General features: G+C 38.3%; 1 protein-coding gene across 9 annotated transcripts in view; it reads right to left on the bottom strand.

The window, feature by feature from the left end:
• Positions 1-946: 946 nt before the first annotated feature.
• Positions 947-26,816, bottom strand: part of atp11a (ATPase phospholipid transporting 11A) — a 66,580-nt gene continuing 40,710 nt past the window's right edge. Inside the window, exons 11-33 of one of the 9 annotated variants that reach the window (XM_055008431.1) lie at positions 25,468-25,618; positions 25,185-25,382; positions 24,441-24,554; positions 22,547-22,606; positions 22,293-22,459; positions 22,112-22,183; positions 21,658-21,731; positions 21,467-21,570; positions 19,303-19,484; positions 18,467-18,718; positions 18,094-18,271; positions 17,856-17,958; positions 17,161-17,306; positions 16,812-16,871; positions 16,593-16,720; positions 15,742-15,877; positions 14,547-14,570; positions 12,025-12,090; positions 11,827-11,930; positions 11,529-11,694; positions 6,357-6,484; positions 5,574-5,652; positions 947-3,802 (exon numbers count right to left, since the gene is read on the bottom strand). In XM_055008431.1, the coding sequence (XP_054864406.1) occupies positions 5,601-5,652; positions 6,357-6,484; positions 11,529-11,694; positions 11,827-11,930; positions 12,025-12,090; positions 14,547-14,570; positions 15,742-15,877; positions 16,593-16,720; positions 16,812-16,871; positions 17,161-17,306; positions 17,856-17,958; positions 18,094-18,271; positions 18,467-18,718; positions 19,303-19,484; positions 21,467-21,570; positions 21,658-21,731; positions 22,112-22,183; positions 22,293-22,459; positions 22,547-22,606; positions 24,441-24,554; positions 25,185-25,382; positions 25,468-25,618 (2,665 nt within the window). In that variant the 3' untranslated portion in view covers positions 947-3,802; positions 5,574-5,600. Of the gene's footprint in view, positions 3,803-4,304; positions 6,485-8,147; positions 8,252-9,034; positions 9,129-10,030; positions 10,607-11,528; positions 11,695-11,826; positions 11,931-12,024; positions 12,091-14,546; positions 14,571-15,741; positions 15,878-16,592; positions 16,721-16,811; positions 16,872-17,160; positions 17,307-17,855; positions 17,959-18,093; positions 18,272-18,466; positions 18,719-19,302; positions 19,485-21,466; positions 21,571-21,657; positions 21,732-22,111; positions 22,184-22,292; positions 22,460-22,546; positions 22,607-24,440; positions 24,555-25,184; positions 25,383-25,467; positions 25,619-26,816 lie in introns of those variants that run through there. The other 8 variants (XR_008600822.1, XM_055008430.1, XM_055008432.1 and 5 more) reach the window with 8 other exon arrangements.

Here is a 26,816-nt window from a genome sequence, read left to right as displayed (position 1 = left end):
AATAGGTGGTAAAACATGAAGACTTTGATCGTTCTGCTCTCATTCTGCAGATGACTGAGTGAGTCATTACACTTCAACTTGTGATAAAAGCGCTGAAAAGAAGCCAGCTCCGGGAAGGTGGACGACACAATGAAAACGCACCGCCACACTTTTCGCCGTCTACTTTTCTTCTGTGCGGTTTTTTCCCCTCCCTCCTTCCCCAGATTTCACCTCTGACAGTCTTGCCCTAGATATTTCTCCATCCTTGTCAGACACACTAGCGGGTCTCATCGGCTGCCAGCTGTGGAGGAGAGGACGTGGAGATCAGTGCAGATGAGAAGTGAAAAGGATGAAGGGAAACCAATCGATCCAGAACCTCTATCCTAATCTTGTTGACGGCCTCAGCTGGTGCAGACAGCAGCCCTGAAGCAACTTTGGGGAACATATTAAATTTTAAAAATGCCTCTTTTTTCTCCCTTCCTTTAACCATTTCGCAAGTGTCATTTCCAACACAGCTGCTGGTTTAGTTTGAGACGACATATGCATGCACAGGTCGCTTCCAGACTCTTCTCGTGGAACATCTTTTTGATTGTATTTCATCAGATCCGTGTGTCAAAAACTCTTCAGGTGCGTTTTATTTGTCAACTCAGATCTTTGAAGGCTTCAGGCAGGCGTCAGAAAGACTCTACTGCAACCTTGTGGCCGACGCAAGAAGTGCAGCTACGAAAGAAGTCGGTTCAAATTTTCTTCTGGCTTTTTATTTCCAAGCAAATGTACAGTCGTTTGCCATTAGAGCTACAGAAAGATTGGCAAAAAATCCACAAATTGATATGACTCTGTTAAAAACTGTATACAAAAAGACCCCAAAACTGTACATTAATTAACATAACTACATTTATATATTGTTGCTATATATATATATATATATATATATATATATATATATATATATATATATATATATATATATATATATATATATATATCCTGTATCTGAGTGTACAGTGACTTATAGATACTATCGGTTATGAGAAGTATAGATCACTATACAAGAACACGTTGTAAAAGAGAAAAGATAACATTCTGTTTGAAGGCTGTCAGTTCTGGTGGTTTTGAAAGATCAGGACAGTAAGGACAAGAGAGGCCGGTACAGTGAGACTCTAAATCCACCATGAATGGCTTTGAAAGTTTCTACAGCAGAGTGTCAAAATGTCAGACAAGATGGTTCAGTTCTGAGCATCAGCTAACACCACAGAAATATCTTTTTTTTCATTTAAAACTATGCATACATACTGTACATACATGTCCAGTGTTGTTTTGTCACAATCCAGTTTGGTTTTTGAAATATTCTTCGACATAAATAAGACACACATCAAATACTGTCTCCAAAAAGTAAAAAAAAGAAGTGAAAGCCTCTCATGATGTCTAACATAGATATAAAACAGGTATTGTTGTGTAACATATTGGTTTTTAAATAGTTTTCAGATGTGCTCAAAGATTTTGAAGTGCAAATATTCATCCAGTTATCCAGTAAATTCTGCAAATTTAAATTCAAACATCTTTACCTCTGAGTCTCTTAACTTACCGTAATTCAGAATGAAAGTGAATACAAGGAACATGTTCAGGTGGTTCAAGCTCCAGTAATTCACTGGGATGGATGACATCTGAATGCATCACTAGCACAATTGTAATTATTTACTCACTACCACTCGGCTAGTGCTTATAGGCCACATTTGTTGCAGTGGGTCATTCACATGCAAGGCAACATTCCAACTTCACTTTCATTAAACTCCTCGCATCTTTCAGCTAGTGGTCATACTATATGGATTCCCATTTTAAGGACTTTCAGCAACCTTGGATGTGACGGGTTCATTGCTGCCCTCACGTTGTTTCTTTTTTTGTTTTTCGGGAGGATTTTTGTCAACAGTCAATTCTGTCTAGTTCCTTAAAGATAGAGTTAGCCATTCTAATCCAGATCCATTTTTGTTCAGTTAAGACAATATCGCCTCTCCTCCATGTTTCTAATGAGAAATATCAAGCAAAAAGGTGATTCAGCAACAGGCTGCTGACGTTTAATGATGTAACTTTTGTTTAGCTTAGGCTATAATTATAATGAAATGTCCGCTTCCACGCCTGTAAGGCTGGAGCGTTTCTCTTTTGGTCCAGTAGCCCAAGTTTCCACCAGCACCTACTCAGCTCGACTCTATTCGGTTTGTGAGGTTTTCTATTAGGACGTAGTACCTGGTACCAGATACTATTTTAGTACCTACTCGGCCGGGGTTCCAAGTGAGCTGAGTCGAGCCGATAATGTGACGTCTACAGAGTTCAGGCCACTGACTGGACAGGGAGTGACGACACATGAGACCTGTTACCGTGGGTGAATGAAGAGGTCGAGACTTTTCTGTCTTTGGTGGTGGATCAAAGAATACAGACGGAGCTGGACGGTGCGACTTGCAACGAGAAAGTTTATCAGGAGGTCTCTGAACGGATGGCCCACCACGGATGCAGCAGGACAATGAAGCAGTGTCAGGAGAAACTGAAAAAGCTCAAAAGTGACTATCGGTCCATCAAGAACCACAACGGCCGGAGTGGGAAGTGGTTTAGCCAAATGAACGCCATTTACAGGCATCGACTGGCGAGCAACAGGAGGGAGAGTGACCTCGACTCCGCTGCTGCGTTATTCGAGACCATGTTTGAGGACGTTGAGTGTTTTGTGACTCCACCCACGATGAGGTGGTACTCAGCTGTGACGTAAAACGACTTAAACCGAGTTGAGCAGACTTGAGTCGATCCGAGTAGGTGCGAGTGGAAAAGTGCCTTTCGTGTTGATGCCTTCATGAATTTGGAGGACGATGCCTCTGAGGATGTGTTCGAATACCTGACTCTACCTTTAACAGTCAGAGTATAAAATACTGGCACACAGCTTGGGTTGAAAAACATCTCCTTTTAAGAACCTCTGTCTGTCAAATCCCAATCTGAATTCAGACACACAATAGAAGCAGGAACTGGATTACTGGTGATGTGTTTTGTAATCTGGTTCACCCAAAAACAAAATGGAAGTAGAAAAAAAAAAGCAAGTTTGGGTGTTAAAGTTAAAGAAACACACAGAATGTGTTTTCAAATATCCCAGTTTGTAACACTGATTGATCAAGCAGTGCTGGAGCTCTTCAAGTCTTCTCTCTTAAAATAAAGAGTAACGACAACATCGCACTGTTGTCTTTCCAGTGAGTAAACAGGGATTTTTACACATTGTACATAAATAAAAACAGTAAAAATAACATTTCAGAGACGGATGCCTTCAGGGGCATGTATAAAACATCTGGAATAAAAACAATAAAAAATAGATATTAAACGTAAGTCAATGAGCGTTTTGGTGCAAGTGGTAACTCATTTGTTCTCTGACCGTATATCGTTCTTTTAGGACCTTTTATATTCACCCTTCCATTAACTCATCGCTCCTCAGTTGTGCATCCGTGCATCCATCATGTGCAGAACCTTTGTACCTTCCAAGAGCGTACGAATAGTTCACCGTAAAGCGAGCACAGGAGAAACAAAAGGTAGATTCCATAAACTAGCGCAAGGCACCTAATGTAAAGCAGCTATAAGTATCTCTAGCAGCAACAAGGCTTTGGTTCATAGGATTGCTATTGAAAGAGTACAAAACAACATTCCTGCTCTGTCTCACAAAGGATGGATCAATGGATGGATGAATGGAGGGATGGCCGAGAAGATGCAGACGAGAGAAGGGTGATGATGATGATGCCGCAGAGGTAGGAAAACTTCCATGTCGCTTCAGTAGAGGGAGAGAGAAAAAGAGAGATGGCTAGAAAAGGAAGAGAGAGGATAAGTGTTTGAAAAAGCGAGACAGGATTCACAGAGCGCACCATGAAGGTCCTTTTCAAGGCAACAAATCCCATTAGGCTGCCGTACCGTTGTCTTAAGGCTTTTAAGAGCGTTAGCACGAAGCTATGAGATGCTAAAATCAATCTGGTCTGTCGAGTAAAATACCTCGCATTCTGCTTTCAGCGATGTAACGATCTCACGAACATTTTTAAAAATAGATGTGTCACTTTTTGAGCATATAGTATATGTATTTCTACATTTTAAGAGCCTCTTATATTTATTTTGACCCAGTACAAGTGCTTTCTTCAGGGATTTGGGCCCTCTATTTAATGTAAACAGCCTTTTATGAGCATTAAAAAGTCTCTCTAAGGTGCCAACTTTAAGGCGAGCTTCAATACAGTGAAATAACTTTAAAAGAAAGTGTTTTGTGAATATCCCTACTCGCTAAAAAGGCTTTGACTGTTATTCTCGGTTTCTGTAGGCATTTTGTTTCATTTTCTTCATGTCTAGGTCCACATTTGGATTGAATTGATGCATCTTATAAAGTCTTTCTACAGCTTTCAGTGTGTGATTACATTTGCAGTTATGACTTCTTACTAGTAAGGTTTAGATGGGTTTGTGACCACTGAGCTAATCTAAAAAAACAAAAAACAAAACTGTTTTTAAGGCATCAAGTAGTTAATTATATTGTTCTGCTATGATTATCTCAAGAAGGACAAAGTTTCTGGGTAAATCTTTAAGGTGCTTTGATGAAAGTGAACACAAGTAAGCTGAAAGAATACATAACTATCAAACAAAGCTGCATTTTTCTGTACCTACTTTACTTTAACCCTCCTGTTGTCCTCATTTATGGGCACCAAAAAATATTGTTTCCTTATCTGAAAAAAAAGTCCAAAAATTCACCAAAAAAATCCCCCAAATTTCTGAAAATTTGCAAAACCTTCAGGAAGAAAATTCCAATAATTCTTTAAAAGTGTTATTTTTTAAAAAATCCCCCAAATTTGGCAAGAAAATTCTTGTAAATATTTTCAAAAACTGAGTAAAAATCTTTAAAATATCTGAAGTGATTACAGATCAGTAAAACATCTATTTTCTTGAAGAACATTCACAAAAAAATCAACCAAACTCCAGCGAATTTCGCTGGAGTTTGGTTATCTTTTTCTTAAGAAACTTTTTTAACATTTCTTTTTTCCACAAAAAAATGTTCAAAATTTCCCAAAAATGTGGACATCAGAAGTTTCACTGTGAATTTGTTTTTTTTCCCCACATTTTCAAACTTTAAACCAGGCCAATTTTGCCCCGCAGGACAACACGAGGGTTAAGATGATAATACATTCCTTATTTGTTGGTAGTGAACACTTCTCTCTAATTAGATGAGCCCACGGTATCCTGTAGCCATCAGTTGTTGCCTTTTCTTTGGTAAATGTGGTGTATTCAAGGTGACATTAAGGCATTAAGAAACAGCTAGGAAGTCTTCACATCGCCATTTCTACTGGGTTCTATCAGAAAATCATAAGATAAATGGCTCCAATTCTACAGTTAAAGATGATAAAACACACACTCTAACATGACCTTCTAGCTACCGGCATACAGACACACATCTACCTCAGCAAACACTCTAGACTACCTATGTGTGGTTAGTCACATGTGTGTAAGTGTCACATGTGCAGCTGAAGTTGGTCTAGTTTTCTCCAACTCCAGCTCACTGTGCCAACACTTAGGCTTTTCTGCTCTACGACACCGCTCCTTACAGTGCTGTAGGATCTGACCCCAGAGTCCTACGGAGTGTTTCTGGACAACATGTTTGCACACAGGCAACACCAGTTAGTCCTGCAAAGAGGCAGAACAGACAGAGGAGAAAAAAAAGAAGGAAAGAAAAGATAGAGGGATGGTTTGGTCAGAGAGAACTTGAGCTGGCTTAAGCACTGTTACAGTCTTCATCATCATCATCATCATCACAATTCCAGCATCATCATTATCACCATAACCATTCAAAAATCCCAGGATTTAAAGAACACTTCGGCTGCCGTTGGAGGCAGACACATGTAAAGGGCCAGTGCACGTAGTTTGTAGTTTGAAATCAAAGCTCTTGTTTGTTTGTTTGTTTGTTGTGACATCATTACACTGAGCCCTTTGCATGTTGTTGTGGCGAACGAGGAGTCCTTTCCATAGCCGCCACACTTGGCTGCTGACTTGGGAGCAGTCGTAAAGGTCACTTTCACTGTAATCCATTTTACTGGATTCCAAATATCTGCTATGAGCAACATAGTCCGTTATTTGAATCCAGTTGGTTTTGTTTCTTTTGGGCAATTTTACTTTCCACCAATTACTTTGTTCGGTTCAATTCCAGAATAAAAGGACAGAAGAACACCAGACAAAAGGAAATAAATTAGACTGAGGTCTCAGGCCCCGCCCCGCCAAAAGCGTGTCCCTGCCTTGAGCCGTCTGCGAATCGGAGGAGGGGGGTGAAGGTGCAGTAGTCTGGCGCTCTTTGCCAGCGCGTGAACATGATTTTCTTGGTAAAGGTTTCAGACCTTCGAGGGTTCTGGTTGTTCCTTTGGTTTTCCGAGCCTCGCCGGCGGCTGCCAGCCTTGGGTGGGGCGTGGAGGGACGCCAGGGGGGTGAACTCTGACAGCTGGCCCTTGTAGAGTTTATCAGCATTCTGGATGAGGGGGGAGAAGACAGGTAGAAACAAGAAGTAAACATAGAGAAGAAAACATGGAGACTGCAAAAGGCCCTCAGAGAGCAGGTGGAGGCGACACTGTCCCAGCTGGCCAGAATTCAGTTGACTTTAGGGTCTTTTAGCTCGAATAAACTGAAATCTTAACATTCGAGCACGTAGTCACACTTTGTACACTAATTGTCTAGGAGATCCCTATAAAAAGTCAATATGGAAGCTAAGAAAAACACAGAACATTATAATGAAAAAGATGGTTGGGGTAATTTAGAAATGTGTCATAATAGTTTGTCCTGCAAAGCAGCTCTGACTCCACTGTTTACAGTATTCCCATCAATATCTGCAGCACATGTAGCAGAGTCTGTGTCACTAGTGTGGAGTCAAGTGGTGTCTTCACTATAAGCTGCTAACTAGTTTGTGAAATACGATACTGAGAAGTTGATAAGTAATGACCCCATCATTATCTGCTTTTTAGTAAAACTCTAACTTACTAGATGTATAGGTGTATAAAAATATTGGTAGACAAATCCATTTTTTGTCTCCAAATCAGCCCCTAAATTCCAGTATTGATTGGGCCCTATTGCAACATCTGCTCCAATTCAACAATTTTATAATTAGGTTTTAAGATTGTTTGTTTAACCATTTAGCCATTCCTTTTGCTAACCATTTAAACTCTTTATCCATTACTTTTAACTCTTTAAACTTTTTAGTCATTGCATTTAGCCATGTATTTCACAGTTTATCATTTTTTCAGATATCTGAATCATTTTGATGTCATTTTTAGCCATTTAAACCAGTAAACTATCAGTCATTTCAACTGTTTATCCACTACTTTTAGCTATTTCAGTTATTTATCCTTTACTTCTAACTATTTCAGCCTGTAGCCAAAAAATTAAATCGCCAATCCATTGTTTTTTAATAGCTATATTAACCAATAAAACATTACATTTAGCTATTTCTACAATTTATCCATTTGTTTTAACAACTGCAACCACTTAGCTATTGCTTTTAGTGAACTATTTAAACTATCTGTCTATTACTTCTCGCTATGTTGACCATTAATCTATGAGCAAAAACCAAATCTCATTTCACAGGGTAACCGGACCAACTCGTCTTCAGCTACAGCTCAGATGTTTTGGAGCTTCTGTTCGGGGCAAAACTATTTCCTCTGGCAGTGACCTGAACCAGGACAAAAGTCTACATCACCAGACACGTAAGTTGTAACATATTTCATTATTATCTTTGAATCTAATCGGCCAGCTGTGATAATAATGTCCCATCCACGCTGCTGAGTCACACAAGCAATGCAACATAAAACATTAAAATAAATCCTTAACACCAGAAGCTTGCTTTAACGACACCATGCAAATGTAAACACGACCACAAAACATGCACGGATACCAAACCCACTGTGAGTAAAGAGTCGGCCACTAGATGGCACCAAAGCTCCACGTAAAGATTCACCCAACTGGCAGCAGGTGCTGCTTACAGGAAAAAACCTGGTGACATCTTGGGTCATTAAACCTTTAACGCCTTCATATACACACACTGCAAACCACGTGTTAGTCAAGTAAAACATCCCAACGTAAAACCACACACCGCAGCAAAGTAAACCCATCATCACACAGCAGCAGGGGGTTTATTTTACCGTGCTGAAGCCCTCTAGGCTTCTGTGACAGCGACTCCATCTAGTAAGGAATCTGAACTGAGGTAGGTCAGGGCTCTCTCAGACCCTGTCTTATCCCTAACAGGCTGTGGACACACGCAAACACACATGTACATTTACTGACAAACACGTTAAGGGTCTATCACAGGGGTGTCAAATTCTTTTTAGTTCAGGGGCCACATTCAGCCCAATTTCATCTCCAGTGGGCAGGACCAGTCAAATCACAGCATAAAACCTATAAATAACCACAATTCCACATTTTTCCTTTGTTTTAGTGCAAAAAAGTACATTCTGAACATGTTCACATTTAAGGAATTTTCTTTTTACAAAACATTATGAACAACCTGAAGCATTTAGTCACAGGTATCTGGAACTGAATGGCATAGTATTGTACTTGATGATCAAAATGACGTCAGACAAAAAAAGACAAAAAAACAACAAAAACAAGACAAAACGTTACAAAAATCAGACACAAAAGAACAATGAACAATCTAGTATTTTACTTTATGATCAAAACAACTTATCATGGTTTAGAAATTATTTTAAATTCATAGTTTTATAAATTTACAATCTGTATTTAATGTCTTCTCTGTAATTTTTACACTTTGAGGGCCTGATTGAACCCTCTGAGGGGCCGGTTTTGGCCCGCGGGCCGCATGTTTGACACCTCTGGTCAGCGCATACATATAAAATACACATAATCTGACCATAAAAGAATACAAATTTCTCAAACAAAATGTCATCAAGGCCACACATCACAATAAATTCAGATGTGGAAGCATGAACATGCACTTAGACAAGGAAGCAGATTCATGCAAAAAAAAAGGAAAACATAGAGAAAGAGGGCAGGAGGAAAGGCAGAGGGTCACCTCCAGGAGGGCTGGGTTAGAAACTCATTCTGCTGGAGGTCTGAGACAGCATAAAGATGGTGGAAGGCTCGGAGGCAAGGCACCGACGCTTGGTCTGCCAGAGGAGGGAGCAAGGAAGGAGAGGAGGAGGAATCAGGAGGTCAAAAGGAGATCTTTCAGAGAATTATTTACGAGTGAAAGCAGAAAGAGGAAGTTCTTGTTAGGCCTCCAAGCAGAGACCACACAATAGGAGAAGTCTTATAATAAAAGAGAAATGAGTAGATTGTTCTAAAAGGATTAGAGATGTCACTACGGGTTTCAGGAGGTTGGTGTTTAGCTCTACACGAACAGATATTTGGGAGGTTATGGAAAAAGGAGCAGTTAATGGCACTTAATATGACAATTTTTGCTTTGCGGTCTGAATACTGAATCCTAAAGTATTCCTCTGCTAATAAATGCCTTCTGACTTTTATTATTTCTGAGCCACATGTCACTGTTTACACATCTAATAATATCATTCTGCAGCCCAGAAGTCTGGTCTGGTCTCATCAGTATGTTTTAATTCACAGTTAATTTTTATGATCAGTCCTGCTCCTGCATAGTCTCACAGAAGTCAAATTAGTGCATTTGTTTAACCCTCGTGTCGTCCTGCGGGTCAAAATTGAGCCGTTTCAATGTTTGAAAATGTGAAAAAAAAGTAATATTTTCACAGTGAAACTTCTGATGTCCACATTTTCAACATTTTTGGGAAGTTTTTGAACATTTTTTTGGTGGAAAAAAAGAAATGTTAAAAAAAATATTTCTTAAGAACATTCACAAAAAAATCTACCAAAATCCAGCAAATTTTGCGGGATTTTGGTTGATTTTTTTATGTGAATGTTCTTAAAGAAAATATTAGAAGTTTTACTGATATATATGTAATCACTTTAGATATTTTTCAGATTTTTTGGAAGATTTTTACTAATTTTTTGAAAATATTTACAAATTCCTTTTTGTTGCCAAATTTGGGGATTTAAAAAAAAAAAAGAAACTTTTAAGGGAAAATTTGAAGGAATTATTGGAATTTTCTTCCTGAAGGTTTTGCAAATTTTCAGTAATTTGGGGATTTTTTTTGCTGAATTTTTAGATTTTTTTCAGACAAGGAAACAATATTTTTTGGTGCCCATATATGAGGACAACAGGAGGGTTAAAGAATGTTCTTATTCTCTTTTTTTTGCAAACAATATTGTCTCCTTTGACTCTTCAATCTTTCTGTCTCCCCTTTATTCCTCCTGTCCAGGAGTCTGTTTGAAAAAATTCTATGGAAGTAATGTTTGTTGTACAAAAGGTACATCTAGTGCCTCACAGTAAACCACCATATATTCAAAATGCATCTTTTACACAATGCTTATGAGATGTCAATGCATACTTCTACGCTGTCTTTACTACTACATTCCATCCACTCCCATTATCCTCCAGGAATAATATATTTTGAATGTTACTTTCTATAATTCCATATCTATTGTAGTTGTTATAGTAAAGAAGCACTGCACACAGAGAGGCTCACTAACTTACATTCAGCAGAGCAGGGACGTAGCCAAACCCAGCGCACATCTGCTGACCCACAGTCATCAGTTAGACATGTTGTACACTGCATTATCACCTTAGTACTGCTTGTATAAACACTAGTTGTTTGGAGGGAAATCGGCTAAATTAATTCAACAATAAGCAGAGGGCACTGTTCTACCCGTGTAAGAAGAAATGAAGGGATATCTTATGTCGGTTCGGAAAGCAAAATGTTTGTGTGGTCATCCATCATCTTAACCCTCCTGTTGTCCTCATTTATGGGCACCAAAAAATATAGTTTCCTTGCCTGAAAATAATCCATAAATTCTGCAAAAAAATTCCCCAAATTTCTGAAAATTTGCAAAACCTTCAGGAAGAAAATTCCAATAATTCCTTAAAAGTTTCCCTTGAAAGTTTTATTTTTAAAAAATCCCCAAATTTGGCAAGAAAATTCTTGTAAATATTTTCAAAAATGAGTAAAAATCTTCCAAAAAAATCCTAAAAATATCTAAATTGATTAAATATATATCAGTAAAACTTCTAATATTTTCTTTAAGAACATTCACAAAAAAATCAACCAAAATCCTGCGAAATTTGCTGGATTTTGGTTGATTTTTTTTGGTGAATGTTCTTAAAGAAACATTTTTAACATTTCTTTTTTTCCACCACAAAAATGTTCAAATATTTCCCCAAAATGTTGAAAATGTGGACATCAGAATTTTCACTGTGAAAATAGTTTGTTTTCTCCACATTTTCAAACTTAAAAACGGGTCAATTTTGACCCACAGGACGACACGAGGGTTAAATACTTTCTTGTTTGATAATTATCCCAAAGTATCCTTATTAATTTGAAAAATGTGTAATTACGTTGAAAAATTCAACCACTACTGTAACACTAGGGTGCACAATTTACAAAAAATGAAAGAGTCTTCTTTAATATTGTCATGTTAGCTCTTTAATTTGAACCCACCTGTATGCGTTCAGTAGTAGTGGGCCACAGCGCCCTCCAGATGACCTTCTTCACCACATCTGGCAGCAGACTGGCCGTTATCAGGAGGATAATACTGAGCCAGGCAGGGCCGCTGGACAACATCTGCATGAACACGTAATACATCCTCTGGTAGTTGAGGAAGGGCCTGTAGGAGAGGAGAAGAACTCTAAATTTAAAATAGATCAAGGTATGGAGGCCTCACTTACAGATGTAGGCACACAAAAGAGAAACTTAGATAAGAATGACCCCCCAAAAAAGAATATTTTTAGATACCGACCAGATGATTCCGCCCCACAGTAGAGAGAAGACCACAAAGAAGATGAGTGAGCCCCAGATGACAAAATGGTTGATCCAAGTCCAGTAATGAGTATCTAGAGCCAACTACAAGAACAGGGACAAGACTTTTACAATGCATAACTCACTTTAATTGTGTTTCTGTTTGTGCAGATGTTGTGCAGACGGCATGTTTGGTTACCTTGAATGTAACAGTGAAGACCAACACAGTGAAGACCAGAGTCCCAAATGTCCAGTTTCCAAACATCTGCAGAGGAAAATGTGGTAAAATCTGCCTTTAATGACACATTTCTTTCAATTTGAAAAAAATCTAATGAACATGTTTCATTTAGAATAATGTAAACAGTGTCAAATTAGTGATTACACACTTTTTTTAAAATTTTGCAGTCATGTCTTTTGTGATATAATATCAGAATTAGCTGAAATCTGAAGCAGATGTTTAACTAAAAAGTTTGTGTTTGAGAATAATTAAATGCTTAAATATCTTTAGTACATCTGTATTGACGTAACATGACTAAAAAGTCACAAATAAATAGAGGAATTCCTGAAAATTTATCATGATGCACACAGAGATAAAGTGAAGTGTACATATTTAATAAGGGATCAATCAATCAAACAGATGGCAGGGTGCTCAGGTGAAGAGTAGATTATAAGATGACTGATGGATGAGATGTTTCCTGATTACCTAAACATCCACACATTGTGTGGCTTTACAACACAAAACAGAACGACAGCGACAAAACTAAACATTTTAATAATTTAAGATTTTATGACAGTAATTAAGATTATTCTCTTAAATCAAAAATGTAAGAATTCCACGTCATAACTGTTTCATTTAGCCTCTCGCCCTGCCTTAACATGCACCATTATGATGCTCTTAAATGTGATAAATAAATAAAAAACCTAACCGACTAACCTGAAAATATCAAATTAAATTTCTCTAAATGGCATGTGATGCTGACATGACGGTGACCAATGAGATAACGACACCTAACAGCCCATTAAATCCCCCAAAATTATATTTTAACAATCTCATTTTTAACATTAACTTATGTTTTCACAAGTTATAGCTAATATCTTATTTTTTTGAATCTTATTTTATCTGACCTTATCTAATAATGTCATTTGCTAAATCTACAGAAATACTTTTCCTGAAATGAAATGATATTTAATAATGAGTTAGATTTTTTTGTGTTTATCCATCTACTTTTCAGAGTTGTTGTACCCAGTTTCCCCAGTGTAAAATCTCCAGTACAGTTGATAGTTTAGACCAGGGGTGTCAAACATGCGGCCCGTGGGCCAAAAACCGGCCCTCCAGAGAGACCAGTCCGGCCCCCGGGGCGACTTTGTAAAGTGTAAAAATTACAGAGAAGACATTAATTGCAATTTGTAAAACTATAAATTTAATATAATTTCTAGACCATGACAAGTTGTTTTGATCATGAAGTAAAATACTAGATTGCTCATTGTTCTTTTGTCATTTTGCGTCTCATTTTTGTGAAATTTTGTCTTGTTTTTTTGTCTTTTTTTGTCTGACTTTCATTGTATGTGTCAAGTTTTTGTCGTTTTGTTTCTCGTTTTTTTTCATTTTGTGTTTTTTGTCTAATTTTTGTCATTTTGTATTTTGCTTTACTCATTGTTTTGTGTATCATTTTTGTCGTTTTGTTTCACGGTTTGGTAATTTTTTGTCTCGTTTGTACATTTTTTTGTCGCTTTGTAACTTTTTTGTCTAATTTTTTGCCACTTTTTGCTTTGTTTCGTGTCGTTTGTCCCATTTTTTTGTCATTTTTTTCTAATTTTTGTTGCTTGTGTGTTGTTTTTGTTGTTTTTTGTCTTTTTCAATGTAAAATATTATATTATTCAGTTCCGGATAGCTGTGACTAAATGCTTCGTTCCTCTGTAGACACTCTGTGATCTGGAAGTTGTAATGTGTAAATGATAAACTGAGGCTAAATGCTGGTGAAATTGAACTTATTTTTCTGAAGAAATTTCAGGGTGTTCATTATGTTTTGTAGAAAGATAGATCCTTAAATGTGAACATTTTCAGAATGCGCTTTTTTGCACTAAAACAAAGGAAAAATTTGGAGTTATTTATCGGTTATTATATATTATTATAGGCCGGACCAGTAAATTATTACTGGTCCGGCCCACTTGAGATCAGATCAGGTTGCATGTGGCCCCTGAACTAAGATGAGTTTGACACCCCTGGTTTAAAATAAACTGTATGGAAACATTACTGCCAACTTCTTTGCATCCACCTCTGCTATTTCTTTACAAAAAAAGCTTTAAAAAGTCCCAACGTTTCAGAGAGTAACCACAAATCTGACTATGAACCTCTACTCTAAAATGAGCACCATCAACTGTAGGAGAATTAGATTATAAAGATGGATAAACATCTCAAATGTCACGTAATGGACTGGAGGAGCACAAATGTTTCTCTGTTTTCATTTATCTTCAGTCAAAACACACCATTTGTCTGCTACACAAACAAACAACACAAAAAAACTACGGTGTTTGATTGCTAACATCGGGACACATGAGAATGGATGTAGGAAAAGGTGGGTCACTACACAAAAGGCCTGCAGGTGACGTGTCGACAACAAGCATTAAGATGAATGGGGGATGGCGGTGTGTATCAGGTCCTGTGATGAAACTGGAAAGTGAAACTAGGGAGAGATGACAGAAAGACAGGGACAGGCTTACCATCTGTGTGTTGGTTGTCATTAGCTGGGAGGAGGAAAGAGTAGCAAAAAGAAAAAGCAACACAAAGGTAAGAGGATAGGAAGAAGAAGAAGAGGATATGGCCAGAAGAAAATTATAATGAAATCAACAGTTTTGTGGCTGAGGAGGAAAAATATATATAAATTAGATGCAAAAATCAAAATAAAGCAGTCCAAAAACATTTCTAGGAGAGTAGTGTTGCTTAAAACTCAAAGGAAACAAACAGAGAACACAGAGGAAGATGGGAGAAAACCTGCCATGCTGTCATGTCACGGATGTGATTGGAAGAACTTCAATTCTTTATAAACATTATGTGTTAGAGATGCAGCCTTTAAACTTTATCACAGTTCTTTTTACAGTCAAATCCAGCAGAAATGCACGGGAATTGCACATTTATTGTAAAAGTGAGCTGCGAATGTTCAATTTTAGAGTAGAATTGAAAATATACAGTAGATATGATGTCAGATATAAAAAAATAAGCATGTTGTGCAAAATACCTGAAAATTTTTACAAACTATCAAGTAACTAATGTGCATTTTGAGGAAAATTATCAGATTAATAAGAAGTGTTGCCTGGTATTTTGATGCTTAGTAAATACAGTAAACCTTTAATCGTGATGCACATAACGGCTTTGTTTATATTTTCACCGGAATTCCGACTTATGGTGAAAATCGTCTTACATCGATCTGTAGGAACAGAGTTCCGATGTAAGTCGAGGACCCCTGTAATCTGCGAGCAACTACTGACGCCTGCTACACAACAACAATTTCAGACAGAAATTGGAGTAATTTATTTTTTAAATTTATTTCACGAAGCATCAAGTAAGATGGAAAAGGTTAGGGATAAGTTGTGATCAGAGGCACAAATGTTCTTTGGTTTATGCTCTCTAACTAAACCGAAAACTTCCCAAAAACTCTGGAAAAAAATGACAAGCATCAGATTCTAGATGTGGTTTTCTGAGAACTGCAGCAGAAATATGTGGTCTGCATTTGGATCTAATATAATGTACAACCTCTCTGGGTTTCTGTTCCCAGCTGATCGACTGAAAAAATGATTCTGTTTAATACAAAGTTGAAAAAAATAGCCATCATTTGAGCATTTACTATAGGACAAAAATGTTTTAAAACAGTTCTTTTTGACTGAAGTAAAGAGGCCGTCATAGATACACGGCTGTTACCTGTCCATTGCTGGTGAAGGTGGTGTTGTCAAACAGGAAGTAAGCACCGAAGAACATCACGATGGCGTCATATACACCCAAGACAGTCCAGTATATGAAGCTGGGCCACCGCAGCAGAGAGTTCTTAGCAATATCTCTGTGAAGATAAACACAACAAACAGTGAATGTCACAAATGGCTCATGATGTCCATTTGAGTGATTGCACATTTATAGATTAATACTATGGGACACTGTTTGCCATTGGGAGGCTCCTTTACCAGAAAAGAACGATACACGATATTATAATTTGATTGAATTAGGATTATAATGTAGGCACACATAAACACTAAAGTAGTACATAACCTCAAGTCTCACTGTTTGTGACAAAGATGATGCAGTTTTGCGAATCATACAGTGATGCCTTGTCTTGTCACGTGACACTTCGACTTTTCACTTTGAAAATGAGGTTTCTCCCCTTTCAGGACTTTTCTACATTTACGAAGCAGATGTCTTCTTTTGGGTGGATGTAAAATCAATCAATAATCTATTTTATTAGAGCTAAATTGAGTTAGTGTATCCTTTTGCTTTTGAAAATACTTCATCTTCTATTACTTGGTACACAAAGACTCCAGTGGAGGGAATTAGAATGTCTGAAATTTAAATATTCATTAATACGGCGCTGGTTGGTCAATGTCTCCGGTTCATTGTTATTATCGACTGATGCAGACTGGATCATTGAAACATCCATTAAAGCAAAATGTTATTAGAGAGTTGAACTAACTCTATTAGGACTCTAGAGAGTCTTAATGAACTGAACATGATCTGACTGAAGAAGGGGTGCAGGTTTTTTACTCATACAGTCAAATACTAACCTGTAGAGAGAGGGGTCCTTCTTCAGGATGTCCATGTTAATGTGCTGCTCTATTAGACTGTAGAGCAGAATGGGCAGCGAGGTGAAGCTGATGTTGTAGAGAGTCAAATATGCTGTATCGTACAGTGGCTGGGGTTTCAGATAGAAAGCAGCGTTAGTGTTCTTTTTTCCCTCTTTATAGTAAATAAAAAATGTAAGATTGTCAGTTTATTCTTCCTACTTGTTGCGAGAAGCCACAAAAGAACTGGTAGAGGAACTGGGGGAAGATGAAACAGACATTCTGGAGAGAGAAAGAAAACAAACAAAGTCGTATTAATGAGCGCAGTTCTTTCTGCTTCTGACGCCTGCTGAGATTAAGAAGTCTGACAGTTTTAGTTCCTCTTTGCTTCTACACAGGACTATTTTACCGACTGGAAATAACAAATGAAGATGCTCTTCTTTTTGATCGATGCCCATTCGAAGCACTAACTGACGTCAAACATTTGCTGGTCATTTGAAGCATCTATTCCCGGAACACAACAACAACACAAAACTAAATCAATGCTAAAATAACAACAAAGGCAGACTACCTTGTAGAAGAAGTACTGCACAAGCTCAGAGATGCGTATGTAGTAATAATGTCCGTGGACTAGCAGCATCTTCTTGAGATGTTTGAACTTTGGGATGGCGTAGTCGCTGTTTCTCACGGCCTGGCGACCCTCTTTACCCATTATACCTGCAGTCATTGAACACATGAAAGTTGTTGCAGAGAAGACAATATGTTTTTAATGTTTAAAGTCTTCTGAAAACATTGGATTTGAAATGAAAATAACAAGGTAACAGTTTTGTAAGGTTAACAGTCCTTTTTAGGGTCCCAGCACCAAATAGTTTTTTGAAACTCAAATTTGGCGGCCTAAAATTACTCGAAAACACGTGAAACTTTGCATCAAGACTGGCGAAAAATGTAATATTTTAGGGGAATTGCATAGGTGTGTGCCAAAATAGCTCCATGGCACCACCCTATGAAATTTGGTACACATATGTAACTCATCAAGACGCACAAAAATGTCATTGACAATCATACCCAAAACTCAACAGGAAGTCAGCAATTTTGAATTATGTGTCATATTTTGGATGGATGGCTAGATAGATAGACAGATACTTTATTAGTCCCGAGGGAAATTCAATGTAAAATGCCTTTCAAATCTGACATTTTTTGGATTTCTGAGGGTTCATGTAAAGTCAGTTTGAACAGAAATATATGATGTTACTGTAAAACACTAACCAATGCCGACATGAGCCTCCAGGATCATGCTGACATCATTAGCTCCATCTCCAATTGCCAGAGTGATTGGGTGCTCCTTGGATGCTTTGATCAGCTTGACGATCTAAAAGTATAAAAAAAGTAAAAGATGTACCGGATAGCCCTTACAGCGGCTTAGTGTATCAACACAAAGTATTACTACGGTATGTGAAACTACATTTCAACTTGTTTTTTCGTTTGTCCTCAGCTCTTTTTGCACCTGTGCTTTCTGAAGCGGCGCCATTCGACAGCAGAGCACAGCGCTGCAGTTGCGGCAGATTTCCAGGAAGATCTCTTTGTAATTCCCTGAGTTTGAGTCCTCCTGGCCAGGCCTCATCACCGCAGAGAGGGTGGCTCCGTCAATGATCAGACCATAGTCAGTACAGTCGCCTGATAAACTGAACAAACACAACACGTATCTCACACACTACAGCCACACAGGACAGCTTTTCACGATGCTACAATACACTTCCATCTTACTGTACTGTGCGTTTCCTGCCTTTTATTTTTTAATGTACACATTTCACTTCAAATGCCAGATGTTTGCCCCAATGTTAGCAAGAAAATAATCCCTCTCTCTCACAAATAGATACCCAGAGAAGGTGTCCCGGGTCATGCCGCCATGCTGCCGAAGGACCGTCCTGCTCAGGTCAAACAGGACATCGTGAAGGCTCTGCTCCTCCGTACGCTTCGTCGTCAGCTCCAGGATCTGGGTGTTGCGGCGAAACAGCTTGCTGGCGTAGCAGGTGGCGGCCGCCGTCTCCATCTTATCTCCGGTCAACACCCACACCTTCATACCGGCTTTGTGCAGGGACTCGATGGTGTCTGCTGCTTTTTCCTGTAGCCTGTTGAGGGGGAAAGTAGAAAACACAAACAACCAGAGAGAGAGAAGGGTCAGATGTTTTAGTTGCATGAGAAACAGTCACATGTTTTGCTCTTATTTGGCTTTTTATGCAGCAGCAACAGGAGCATGCAGTGTACCAAAACTCAGATCATTTTCTCCTCCAGCAGGATGAGTTGACTTGGAATGCCCTGCGGGTTAACAATTCCTTTTAAGCCTGCACTATAATTGCCTTAGCGGCACATGTGCGATTGGAGGGTTGAACTGCTACTTGCCCTCACTCACTCAGAAGTGGGCCAGCACTTCTCATGGCAGCAACATGTAGAGAATTACTGCAGTGCTCAGAATTGCGTGGGGTGCAGAGATTTATACATTCACACACAAAAAAAGTGCTTAAATTGATTTTTCCGAAGTGTGCTTCATTTGAAATTTGCAACCACTCTGCTTAAAAATAGGAAAAAATAACCAAAATGATCCCAGCGTGCAACACAAAGTGTGTCTATGCAACGGAGCTACAAGCAATGGTGCAAAATATTGTATATAAATGCAGGCTGCTCATAAAAGTGTCCTTTAAAAGAGATCCTCCACCTGTCCTCCACAGCAGTGGCTCCCAGCAGTATCAGGTCTTTCTCGATTAGGTCGTAAGCCTCAGCCAGTCGTTTGTCTCGGTCCTGTAGTGCCAACTTGGCGCTGCTGAGCAGATGGCAAACCTCCTGGTATTGTTCAGGACTTAAAGGGCGATAGGCAACACAGAGTGTCCTCAGACCCTCCTGGAAGACAGTGAGTAAATTACACAAGGTTAGACTGGTAAACCTAGGAAGGAACAATAGTCTACAGCAGGGGTGTCAAACTCATCTTAGTTCAGGGGCCACATTCAGCCCAGTTTGATCTTCAGCTGGCCAGACCAGTAAAATCACAGCATAATAACCTCTAAATAATGATAATTCCAAATTTTTCTTTTGTGACAGTGCAAAAATGTTCACATTTAAGGAATTATCTTTTCACAAAACATTATGAACAGCCTGAAATTTCTTAAGAAAAATAAATTCAATTTCAACAACATTATGCCTCATTATGCCTTATCATTTACACATTACAACTTATAGATCAGTGTTTCTACAAAGACACAAAACATTTAGTCACAGGTATCTGGAACTCAATGATACAGTGTTTTACTTTACGATAAAAATAACAAATTAAAGACAAATAAAAGACAAAACACAACAAAAACAAGACAAAACATTACAAAAATGAGACACAAAGCGATAAAAGCGAGAAACAAAATGAAAAAAAATGGGACAAACGACATGAAACAAAACAAATAGACAAAAAATTAGACAAAGAAGTTACAAACCGACACAAACATGGACAAATGACAAAAACAAGTCAACAAATTACGGAAATGACACAAATTATACGAAAAATTACCAAAGCGAGAAACAAAATGGCAAGAAAATAGACCAACAACAGAAGCAAGAGAAAACGCAAAATGACAAACGATGCTCAAAACAATGAATAAAGCAAAACACAGAAGTCAGACCAAAAAAAAATAAGAAACAGGACAAAATATTACAATAATGAGACACAAAATGACAAAAGAACAATCTAGTATTTTACTTCATGATCAAAACAACTTGTCATGGTCTAGAAATTATTTTAAATTTATAGTTTTACAAATTTACAATCTGCAGTTAATGTCTTCTGTGTAATTGTAACACTTTACAAAATCGTCCGGATCGGACCCTCTGGAGGGCCAGTTTTGGCCCGTAGACCACATGTTTGACACCCCTGCTCTACAGGAAGCATCTCTTACATTGTTTTGCATGACTCTAAACAAACAGCAAAACAAAGGTAATTGTTAGAGTCGGTTCTCTGGATGTGTGTGTAGTGTGTGGGCACAAGCTGGCCTTTCTAGTACAACACCCACCACATATCTTTCCATTCCCATTTAAACCTTTGATTTCTCTGCAGCTGCAACCTCTGCAAGCCAGCTCCTACTGACCTGGTTTTCATTTCCACTTTATTAAGTTCACGTTAATGGTAAACTGAGCTTAAAATATCTCTCTCAAATAGCTTTAATCTGATGAACTAAACTCAATATTTGCACTTTATGCACATTATGTAATGAAGATTTGCATTAAATTGCTTTAATATGTACTCTTTCCCTCAAGCTGCCTACATCTATTATCACTGGCTATTTCTGTCATTTCCCACGAGGATTTTGGACAGTCTAATGTGGGTGTATAAGGACTGCAACATATTGACAAACAGTCCATCAGAGCGCATCTTGTGGCTGTATGACTTTCTGTTTAGTGTCCCACAGATGAAGGACTGGGCTGAATAAATTATGACATATATATTAATACAATAACAATAAAAATTTAACTGCTGAGGTATATTTGCACCCATCAGGAGTCACAATGGACCCTTTATGGAAAAATACAGCACGGCTATTCGATGGAAGTGGGCCATGCTCTACTGATTGACTTGCTGTGGTCGCCATGGAAACCGCGGTCATGTACTGCAACTCTGGAAGTCGTATAACCTTTGAAACTTTCAGAAATGCCCCAAGTGAAAGACTGCCAGTTAAATGCATATATCTATCGGATAACGAGAAAAGTTGTGTGTGTGTGTGTGTGTGTGTGTGTGTGTGTGTGTGTGTGTGTGTGTGTGTGTGTGTGTGTGTGTGTGTGTGTGTGTGTGTGTGTGTGTGTGTGTGTGTGTGTGTGTGTGTGTGTGTGAGATCTCTCACCACTGCATTGTGCTCCACTCGAGCTCTGACCTGATCCACCTTGCCTGAGATGACCCTGGGGAAGATGGAAGAGTCTGCCCCTTTACAGAACAGGTACAGCTCACCTGCTCACACAAACAGAGGCAAAAACCGTTAGAGGAAAAACACACAACACTCACACAAAATACCAACATGTATAGATGCAATTTTACCAGTGTTGGCCCTGACAATGACGCTCATCCTCCGTCTGACTGAGTCAAATGTCAAAACCTCTAACAGCTCAAACCTGATAAAAACAGAGGGAAAAATGAGACAATATGTCGTTGTTATACCTTCATCAAAATCCTGTACTGTAGATTCAAAATTTCCAGTCAAAAACAGTCATCGTTGTTTATCACTGTTTTAAATTTACACTCATGTTTACACTGTTAATAAGGAGTTCCACTTGATGTAGTTGTGATGGGATGTACTCAGATCATACTTTCAAGTTCATACTACGTCGATGCTAACCAAACTATGCAAGTGTAATTTTACTGTTTCAGAAGATAATCCATTCAGAAATGTATGTTAAAGTAAAGAAATATGTCTTCGGATACAAATAAATTTTAGAAAATGATCCCCAAAGGGTTAAAGAAATTAATAATATTGTTTTTTGGACGCACTCACCTCTCAATCTCATCCTCCCTATTTAAGATTTCCATCTGACCGTCCTTGAGTCTCAGATAAGTGAAACCGAGCCTGCGGCACAAAGCAACAATTGGAGTGAATGTGTCAAAAAAAGGTAGGGAAACTAAATTCCTCTGAATGCTCTTGTGATTACAGCTAGCATTGTGTGCGTGTGCTCCACCTCTTCATGCCCTCCACCAGCGCCACTTCGTCCGGAGAAGAGGAGATGTAGAAGGAAGTGGACTTGCCCTGGTGGATGCCGTGTTTGATCCCGTCCACCGTCTCCTCCTCTTTCACCTGCACCGTGTGGCACAAACACAGCGCCCGGAAAAACAGCTCCTCGTGCTCCTGTGGTGGACGATCAACACCGTGATACATCCATGTACGATCACACGCACAAACACGTACAGACATTTAAAGTGTGGTGATGCTCACTCTTGCTTTGGGGCCAGGCGATGTGTCGATCATGTCCATACCGGCGGCACCAGGCATCACCTAGCAACAATATAAATCATACAACACAAAGCCATGATATTATGAGGATATGGATTCTAGCATTAAATCAATCAGATGATCATGAACTACAAGAGAAGCCAAACATAAGCAACATACTACACGTGGGTCAATATATAATGGAGGGACTTTTGAAGTCCATGGGATATATGTTGCACACATTTTTACTAAAAGTAAAAAAACTAATGTTTTTTATGTTCATTATGATCATGTCTTTACAAATTCCATAATTATTTCTTATGGAAACAATCAGTTATTAATAAAAACCGACTGGATATGTCATGGAGTGCGTGTGATTGGCCCCATTGCTGTGGCTGGCCCACGGGTTTCTGCCTCTCTCCCTCTGCTCAGCCTGGTGATCAGCACAGAGCGAGAGCAGCTGTGACTATCCACACCTGTGGGTAATGACAATCACCATGGCTTTAAGAGCCAGTGGGATTGTACTGGTTGCACAGTGGGAGTACCGTTTGTTCAGAGAAGTCCTCCAGATAGAGGTCCTGGACCCCCGCCTAAGTCCGGAATCAGCACTGGCTTCCAGATAGAGGTCGTGCCTCCCCCTCTTCACTCTAGTGAGTTTCTGGCCCTAGTGGCTAATTATTGATTTTGTTAATCAGAATAAAGAGATCTGATTATACCTGCCTGTCTCCCGCTCTGTGTACATCTCAATTTGGGTTCCAAAATTACCACTCCCCGTGACAGGATATCATTAAAATGTCAACTATGTTACAAAAAATCCCGCAATTATATATTGACCCATCCAGAATGACTGAAAAATGATCCATAATTACAAAAAATTAGTCCAAAAAGACATGAAATTTGTCCTAAATGACTTGAAAATTATCCCAAAGACACAAAAATGATCCAAAATGACGAGAAACAATCCAAGCTGACATAAAACTTGTTGAAAATGATAAGAAAATTGTCCAAAATGACTCAAAAATTGTCCAGGTCAATACACAATTGAGGGACTTTTGAAGTCCATGCAATATATCTTGCATACATTTTTATTAAAAGGAAAAAAAGCTAATGTTTTTTATGTTCGTTATAATCATGTCTTTACAAATTCCATAATTATTTATTATGAAACAATCACTTATTAATTAAAAATGACTGGATATCACTGAAACATCAACTAAATAACCGTCCAAATATAATAACAACCACCTTCTAATTAGCTAAACAACAATAAAATGAGCTGATTCAAGAATAGTTTTGATTGTGTTCTTTTTATTAAGTTGAGATAATCATGACAGATATTTCTTTTTTGGCAATCTATCAAATTTTATATGGAAAATAACAAATTATATCACTTTCAACTAAGTTCCCCATTACAAAAACACCTCTCAAGGAAGTGTGTTAATTCCAGATCACATGACCTGCTCCACATGATGTCATTTCCTCCTGAAGAAAAGACTGGCCAGACTCCAAGGCTTTCTGACTTATTTCATATAAAGTGGTGTGTGAGTCAAGTGTGGATTTATGGCATGTCAACAGATTCACTACAATATCTCTCTAAATAACATTCAATTTCAATTTTACTCAATTGTATATATATAACATTTAGAAGAATCTTTCTGTAAAAATGCCATGTGGTGTTTGGTTATAGGCAGCCATGTTGATTTTAGGACTGAAAACAGCAAAAACGTCAACTATGATACAAAAAGTCCCGCAATTATATACTGACCCAGGTACAATATGTTTCAAATCTCTCAAAAATGGTTTGTGTGTCGTCAAGCAATATGAGGCTGAGTTGCCGTTTCTTCTGTGAGTATGAACATTTAAACAGCATAATCACAAACATGCATTGGGCTCTTACCTGACCGTTACAGATAACATGCGGTACATAAACGTGGCCGTCCACACAACACTCTATGAACTCCATGTTGTTCTCTGTCAGAGTCCCCGTCTTGTCTGTAAACACATATTCCACCTGGAAGGAGAGCAGCATAAGATTTACTGCAAGATAAGCATTCAGACACAGATTCTTCTTTTTATCTCTGTACTACACAGTGATGTTTGTTTTTACATTAACCCTCGTGTCGTCCTGCGGGTCAAAATTGACCTGTTTTAAAGTTTAAAAATGTGGGAAAAAAATATTTTCACAGTGAAACTTCTGATGTCCACATTTTCAACATTTTTGGGAAATCTTTGACCATTTTTTGGTGGAAAAAAAGAAATGTTAAAAATGTTTCTGAAGAACATTCACATAAAAATCAACCAAAATCCAGTGAAATTCACTGGATTTTGGTTGATTTTTTTTTGTGAATGTTCTTGAAGAAAATATTAGAAGTTTTACTGATATGTATGTAATCACTTTAGATATTTTTAGGGTTTTTTGGAAGATTTTTACTCATTTTTTGAAAATATTTACAAGAACTTTCTTGCCAAATTTGGATGATTGAAATTTTCTTCCTGAAGGTTTTGCAAATTTTCAGATATTTGGGGTATTTTTTTGCTGAATTTTTGGATTTTTTTCACACAAGGAAACAATATTTTTTGGTGCCCGTAAATGAGGACAACCGGAGGGTTAATATGCTCAGGGTAAAGTGTATTTTGCTACCTGTCCCAGCTCCTCGTTCAGGTCTGATGTGTTGACCACAGCTCTCTCCCCCAGCTCCTCATCAAACATCTCGTCGTCCCACATGATGAAGTAGGAGCCCAGGAACTTCTGCATCTCCACGGTGACGTACATCGAGACGGGAATGATGTAGTTGAAAAGAACCATGAAGGCTAGGAAGTCCGTGAACGCCCTGATCAGCTGCAGAGGAAGAGGACAAGAAAGTAAGGAAGGAATATAGAAATCTTTGTTCTTCCTAGATTTAAGGAATGAAATCGAGACTCACAACGTGTCTCTGCCTCTCGACTTCTGTCCTCTCGTTGTACCAGGGCTCGTCTCTGTTGGGGTCGGCTTGCCACGCGTATTTCAGCACCGTGTTGATGACGGCTTTGCTGATGAGAATGCACAGGTAGACCACCAGGTAGGCATTCATTGACCTGCACAGGGAGGCAACCAGCAGCAGGTGAGGCATTTGTAAATAATTATAGTTTTGACAGCATCAACTCATCAACTATTACATTAGTCACCAACTATTTACTTGAGGTTTTGAGTAATTTTTGTCGGGAAATGTGAATATTTTCTGGTTTCTTTATTCCTCTATGACAGTGAGTATGTTTGGGTTATGGACAAAACAAGATATCCCAGAATGTCACCTTAGGTTTTGGGAAACACTGATTGACATTTTTCACCATTTTCACATTTTATAGACCAAATAACTAATCGAATAATTAAGAAAAAGGAAAAAATTGGGGGCAGAAATCACGGCACCATAGAATGTGTCCATTTAATATAGATGAACCCACAAACAAAATGACCTTGCGCTGAGCACAGGCGTGTGTTATACATGTGTATGTTATATATGGATACCGAATCATGTGACCTAAATATGTAGCAGGCAGCGGGAATTGATGGGACTCAGAAACACCCCCACAATTTAATCAGTTGTTCCTTGGATCATTTCTGATGGATAAGTCCTGATAAATCCACAATGGTGGATTTGTAGTAGGATCACAATCATGTGATCGTCAGCAGGCAGCTGATGTAGTGTTCACTTGTTGTCATGGTTACAGTGATGCTGTGCTGCTATCTCACAATGATACAGAAACCTTTAACGAATCCGTGGATCCAGACTATAAGCCACATCACTGCCAAAATCTAATCATTTGGTCTTTGTGTCTTTTCTGATTTTCCCTGAAAATTTCATCCAAATCCTTCTGTCCATTTTTGAGTGATGTTGCTAACAGACAGACAGACAGACAGACAAACATACGCCAGTCGTCCCATAACTCTGCTGAGGCTCCACCTCCTTGTGATTTCTCAGACACAGATACGATTTGTTATTTTCCATCTAAAATTTTATATTGCCAAAAAAGAAATATCTGTCATGATTATCTCAACTTGGTGAAAAAAACACAATCAAAACTATTTCTGAATAAGCTCATTTTATTATTGTTTAGCTAATTAGAAGGTGGCTGTTATTAAATTGGGACGGTTATTTAGTTATTTTAGTGATATCCAGTCATTTTTTATTAATAAGTGATTGTTTCCATAATAAACAATGATGGCATTTTTAAAGACATGATCATAATGAAGATAAAAAAATATATGTTTTTACTTTTAATAAAAATGTATACA

This window comes from Amphiprion ocellaris, chromosome 24 (genome assembly GCF_022539595.1).
Source record: "Amphiprion ocellaris isolate individual 3 ecotype Okinawa chromosome 24, ASM2253959v1, whole genome shotgun sequence".
NCBI classification, from domain to species: Eukaryota; Metazoa; Chordata; class Actinopteri; family Pomacentridae; genus Amphiprion; species Amphiprion ocellaris.
Note: the sequence above shows the minus strand (reverse complement) of the source record. Positions and strands in the feature narration are given on the sequence as shown.